The sequence below is a fragment of the Protobothrops mucrosquamatus genome, unplaced genomic scaffold, assembly GCF_001527695.2.
Source record: "Protobothrops mucrosquamatus isolate PMUCROS unplaced genomic scaffold, P.Mucros_1.0 scaffold418, whole genome shotgun sequence".
Classification (NCBI taxonomy): Eukaryota; Metazoa; Chordata; class Lepidosauria; order Squamata; family Viperidae; genus Protobothrops; species Protobothrops mucrosquamatus.
In genome coordinates, this window is record NW_015386747.1 from 140,278 (window position 1) to 146,726 (window position 6,449).

The 6,449-nt window shown below is 44.6% G+C and overlaps 1 protein-coding gene across 1 annotated transcript in view; it reads right to left on the minus strand.

Annotated features, from left to right (window-relative positions):
* The window catches only part of GFER (growth factor, augmenter of liver regeneration), a 5,955-nt gene extending 4,952 nt beyond the window's left edge, over positions 1-1,003 (minus strand). Inside the window, exon 1 of the mRNA XM_015816252.1 lies at positions 849-1,003. Within this exon, the coding sequence (XP_015671738.1) occupies positions 849-878 (30 nt within the window). The 5' untranslated portion in view covers positions 879-1,003. The remainder of the gene's footprint in view (positions 1-848) is intronic.
* Positions 1,004-6,449: the final 5,446 nt, after the last annotated feature.

Sequence of the window (6,449 nt, forward strand, 5' to 3'; positions counted from 1 at the left end):
AATAAATAAATAAATAAATAAATAAATAAATAATGGATAGGGCCCTCCAATCTGCCACCCGGGGACGCGCTCTGTGGGGGTTCCAGGCTCCCCCTAAGAGACAGCAATATCTGCAAGACTGAAATTGGCAGCATTTGAGAGGCTTATTTTTGTGATTCCAGTGACATGAACTCACCCCCAGTTCATGTCACTGGGGGGCATTTTGAATGCTCTGCAACAGGGTGAGCTCCTGTCCTCACCCCACCTCCTATCCATCTAGCAGTTCAAAAGCATGCAAATGCGAGTAGATTAATTGCTGGGAAGGTAACAGAGGCGCATAGCCATGCTGGCCGCATGACCACGGACAAGGCCGGAGAAATGGAGAGGAGACCGGCAGCCTGGAGTCAGACAGGAGTGGACAGGGAAACCTTTACCTTTTTGCTTCTTTGCCTCTATCAGTCAGCAAAAAGGAATAAGGGGAAGAACCTGGGATTATGAGATCTACAAGGGATCATGTATACCTGCGGGATAAAACAGCACCATGGAAGCCTATTTATTTTCTTATTTCTTATGAAATTTCTGGTATTCCCCACCCCCCACCCCATACTGGCAGTGAGAGGGCCTGGATCCCCATGGAGCGGCCCCGGGGGCGCCCTCTGGCGGCCACCAGTGGTACTTCTCGCCCAGCCTTCAGTGCCAAAGGTACATGACACATACACACACCCCCCACGCCCATTCAGCCTCCAACCCAGCGGTGGGCAAACGAGCTCACCTCTGCCACGCCACAGAGGGAAGGGGGCGAGAGATGTCCCTCCCTTTTCAGCTCAGCCCCGCCCCACCCCCAGCAGCCCGGCCACCCCCTTCCTCACCGGCCCCGCCTGCTTCTTCTGCTCCCGCATCCAGCTCCTGAAGTCCGTACAGGCCCGGCAGGGCGGCTTCTTCGGCCTTTTCTCCTCCGACGGCGGCTCCTCGTTCGCGGGATGCTCGCTCGGAGAGCCCGGGAAGGGGAAAGCGCGCCCCGAGCTGGGACTGGGCGCCGCCATTTTGCCCGCGCGCAAGGCACGCTGGGCCGGAGGCGGCCTGCCCAGGCATGGACCGCCGCCGTTACCATAGCGATGGGGGAGCGGAGGATCGGATGCAGAAATTGAGCATCCCCGACCCGACCGAGCCAAAAGCTCCTTTTAATGGCGCGGCAGAAGGCCTGGGGTTAGGCTTTTAGGGAAAATTGGAAAGTCTTGCTCAGAGGCAGAGCTTTCTGTGGCCCTGGCTTTACAGACCAGTTAGTGCTGTGATTTGCTGGTTCAGCGAGTTTTGAATTCAAAACTCCTCCAGAGCCATGCCCAGGGGTTGGCATCATGCTTTGAAAAATTCGGATTTAAGGTTCAGATGATGTATCGGCTCCTAACACGTTGATGTGGAAGTGAAGAAACCTGCCTTGCAAGCTCTGCCCTTCCCTACTTGCATCCTGAGGTTGTACTTAAGTGCAAAAGTAGCAGAGTTGGTATCACAAGACTTGGAAAGCCGTTTCTTCACTTGTAGATCCCTATGGATTCAGAGGGCAGCAAGGGTGAGCAAAGGACTGAGGGCCTGAGACCCCAACCTTGAAAGTATTTCATTTAAAAAGGAACATATTCTTTTCTATTCTTTTTAGTCTGCTTTTGTCTTGTCTGCATAGAAACTCAGAACAGGAAACTGCCAGCAGCTTAGCTAGATCAGAACAAGATCTGCACGCCTGATAAGGAACACTGAAAGCAGATCCTACAGAGAAACCAGAGCTAGATGCACAGGATGCGGTTAGAACAGTACCTAGAAGCTTGTTGCAGCTTTGGCTGAGGGGCAAGCAGGGGTCTAGGTGGTATAGGTCATGCTAAGAACATCTAAACAGCACAACTTGTACACGTGCTGTTCTACCCTGAATCGCATTACTTGTACACCTGCTATATTGATAAGAAATTTGTAACCAATCATTGTATTGCTGTTCTGAATTTCCTGTATCTTGAGGTATAAAAATAGAATGCCAGTCCTGCTCAGTACTCCTTCCAGCTTCTTTGCTAACAGAAGCTAACAGAGTCCCTTTGCTTCTGATCAGAAATAAAATGATAAATTTCCACTTTCCTCGACCCTACATTACTGCTTGGCTTTTACGCTGGGTAAACAAATTCCAGACTTTCTCTTGGCCAACAGAACCAAAAAGAAGATTTAGGGAGATGAGTGTGAGTAGCCTTGAGAGGGCCATTGCAGGCAAGCTGGATGAGGAATCTGTTAGCACTCCTTGAGTACTTAAAAGGTCATCCAGGAGGTTAGCACCAGATTTCTTTCATTCTAATCTAGAATGAAGGATCCAGGATAATGGACTTAAGGTACAGGAAGGCATTGTCCACTTGAATTCCTAATAGACCAATTGGATAATAAATGACCCAGAGGTGGAGGGGGGGAGAGACTGCTCTCTGCTGGAGATGAGGCTTTGGGTTAACATGTATTGATGTCAATGATCAAATTAGCATTTCCAGTTTCAGAAATTTGTGGTTGAGCTCATGCAGTATGCCAGCACTGCATGTGGTTTACATGGTTTTAGCTTAGCTGTGTGTCAACCAAGGCTTTAATGGCTGGTGGGTATGGTCTGATCCCAACCAGTTCACTTACTAGTATTTATCAAATTTCAAAATCGCCTATCTCCCTCACAAAGAGACTCTATAAGAACCCTATCCAGGTGGCTGTAAACAATGGTTTTCAATTTAGCTTGTCATAAATTTGTTACAAACAAAATTGTAGAAAAGAATATAGAAAGACAAAAAAAACAGGAATTCCAGTGTGAACAAAAATAATAGAAGAGGGATTTTATTTTGCATATATTTTTGGCAGAAGTAATTACAATTTAAATCTTAAATTATTCATTTAGGTTTTTTTAGGTGTTCAAGTTAAAACAACAGTCTTGTAAAATGTATGCGGTGTTTTGTTTTTCCTCTATGTCTGCTTGTCAATTATTTCCCAAAATCAAGCAATGGCTGACAATGACTCTTGTATTTTCCTCTGGGCATTTCAATTTCTCTACGCATCTTACAATGCCTTATGGTACAATCTGCTGGAACAGTTGTAATACAAGTACTTATTTATAATCCCTGTTTATAATATCACAAAATACTCTAATTAGCATAAAGAATTATATTTCATTAATGATATAACATGCAGGCTATTTATTTTGGATTAGCTCCTTCATTAAAATAGTTGAATTTCTTTTGTACATGGATCTTTTTCACAAGGCAACTAGAGTTTCTTGTTTTTCTCTGAAGACGTTTCGCTTCTCATCCAAGAAGCTTCTTTGGCTCTGACTGGATCCCCACCATCCAGTCAGAGCTGAAGAAGCTTCTTGGATGAGAAGCGAAATGTCTTCAGAGAAAAACAAGAAAGTCCACTTGCCTTGTGAAAAAGCCTGTTTGGGACAACTATGACCTGAATGACTGAGAATCTCCATAGACATTTGCACATGAATGCTCCTTAGAATAGGGCTGGAAGGGACCTTGGAGGTCTTCTAATTCAACTGGCTGCATCCTGGACAAATGGCAATGCAATCTTTTCTTTGAGACCACCAGTGATGGAGCACCCACAACTCTGGGAGGTAATCTGTCCCTAGGTTTGGGTCAGTGTGTCCTGGAAGCTGATTCTACATATGTGGTTACTAAGAGCTGACACCAATTTCATGGAATATCAGCATGTTTTGAAGAAAAAATTGTCTACAAGGAAGAACCTTTGAAGTTCTTTCATGATTATAAACAGGAGATACAGCTCAAAAGCATGCTAATTTAACAAACTTAGAGACAGTTTGGGAAGGATTCCATGGATGAAATCTTAAAGGGGAAGACAGCTCAAGAAGCTGGGAAATGTGAAAAATATGATTATAAAAGCACAGTCCAGTACAATACCATTGAAACAGAAAAATAAGAAATCTAAGAAGAAACCAGCATGGTTGCATAAAGAACTCTGTCATAAACTGAAAGACAAAAAAGATAAGTATAAAAAATGGAAACAGGGACACATAACTAAGGCAGAATACCAGAATATAGCTCGAATCAGCAAAGATGAAGTCAGGAAAGTTAAGGATCAGACTTGCAACAAATGTCCAAAATAATAAAAATAATTGTAGCATTACCCCCTCAGAGGCCGCCAAAGCCCAGGCCCACCCAGCCCCGTTCCCCTCCGTCGCGCTCTGCAGCTGCGCTCTCAAGGTGTTAGTAAAGTGTCTTTTCTAGCAGAAGCTCACATGAAGTGAGGAGGTGGCAGACTCTCGTCAGCAATGGGGGGGCTTTCAGGAACAAAGATGTCCAGCCCCTAGCCCTGATAGTCGATGCGTGATGGTGTTTAACAGCCCCAGGCAGTCATAGCTGCAATAGTCAATGATTTCACAGCGACCGTTTGGAAACAAGTGGGGTGGGGAAAAACCCAGCTCCAGGCAGCGATAGGAACATGAACGAAGGTACTCAGCTCGCCCCGCAAAGGTAACTCCCTACAATGTCTATAACTTGCACAAGTAACAGTAATCAAAGCTTGGATGGCCGCTAATCTCCAAAGCAGTAACGACCGGCCTCTCCTTCTTTTCTGTTGTCGCTCGCAGTCTCAGGTCTCGTCGGTGTCAAAACCCCTCCCCCCTTCCTTTAGTATTAAAATCTGAATTTAGCAACCCCAGCAACTTCCTCTCTCCTCACTCTCTCTCTTGCCTCCGCCAGGGGATATTCCCCCTGTGAAAGAAAGCAATAAAATTCCACCTTCTCAGTCTCTCTCACTCTCTCCTTCCCTCTTCTTCACAGAAAGGGATCAGGTAAAACCTCAAATCCCTCTTCGACTTCACCTGGTCTCTCTCCAACAACAGCAACCACCCCACCCCCTTTCTTTCCTCCTTTTTCTTTCCTTCCGCCTGATCCACGCCCGCTGCGCCCAAAACCGGCAGCAGCTGTCTGAGCTTCCCTCTCCCCAGGCAGGCTCCTGCAAAGCCTTTCAGTCAGCCCTGCTACATAAGAATAAAAAGTGTCTTTCAACATGTAAAAAACAAGAAAAAAGTCAAGGAAACAATCAGTCCACTAATGGGAGAAAATGGCAAGGAAGTGATGGGCAGCAAGGAGAAAGCAGAACTTCCATTCTTTGCATCTGTCTTCACACAAAAGAAAAAAATAGCCCAACCTATCAAAACCCTAGAACTGTAAAAGACAGACTAAGAATGCAAATTAAAATAGGCAAGGAAATGGTAAGAGAACACCTGTCCACCCTAGATGAATTCAAATCACCAGGATCTGATCGTTTACATCCCAGAGTTGGCGGATGTGATCTCAGAACCATTGAACCATATGTTTCAAAGATCCTGGAGCACTGGGGAACTACCAGAGAATTGGAAAAAATGTGGTTCCCATCTTCAGAAAAGGGGAAAAAATTGATCCAGGAAACTACAGACTAATCAGCTTAACATCAATACCTGGGAAGATCCTGGAAAATTAAGCAACAGATCAGCCAACACCTAGAAGCAAGCAAAGTTTTAACCAGAAGCCAACATGGGTTTGTCAAAAAGAGATCATGCCAAATAAATCTTATTTCGCCACTATTGCAAATCTTATTTCATTCTTTGACAAAGTGACTAAGTTAGTGGACCAGCAAAATGCTGTGGGCATAGTATAGTTGGATTTCAGTAAGGTATTTGACAAAATAGACCACAACCTACTTCTTAGTAAGTTAGAAAAATGTGGAATAGACAGCATCATCACCAGATGGATTCATAACTGGCTGACAAACCACACTCAGTATGTAGTCCTGGACTACATTTACATGGAAAGAAGGAAGCAGTTGGATAGCCCAAGGTTCTGTCTTATATCTTCATAAACGATTGAAATGAAAGAATAGAAGGGAAATTCTTCAAATTTATGAGCAACCCCAAGTTGGCAGGAATAGCCAACACCCCAGAAGACAGGCTCAAGATACAATGGGTATGTCTAGTCTACTGAAAAGAAGGACTGGGGGGACATGATGAAGGGCCTGCCACAAGGAAGAGGGGATCAAACTATTTTCTAAAACACCAGAAGGCAAGAAAGAATGGATGGAAACTAATCAAGGAGAGAAGCAACCTAGAACTAGAATTAGAATAGAATAGAACTAAGGAGAAACTTCCTAACAGTGAGAACAATTAACCAGTGGAATAGCATCCCTTCAGAAGTTGTAGGTACTCCATCACTGGAGGTTTTTAGGAAGAGATTGGACAACAATTTGTCCAAAATGATATAGGGTCTCCTGCTTGTGCAGGGGGTTGGACAATAAGACCTCCAACGTCCCTTCCAACGCTGTTATAATGTTAATTCTTGAACAAAATAATTCCAGGGTGGGTGAAACAAGAAAGTAAAACTCACCATCTAAAACTGACTGAAAGCTGTTTAGAAACAGTTGGGATACATAAGCCAGGCTCTGTTAGCTGGCACCATCCAGGTGTGTGAAAT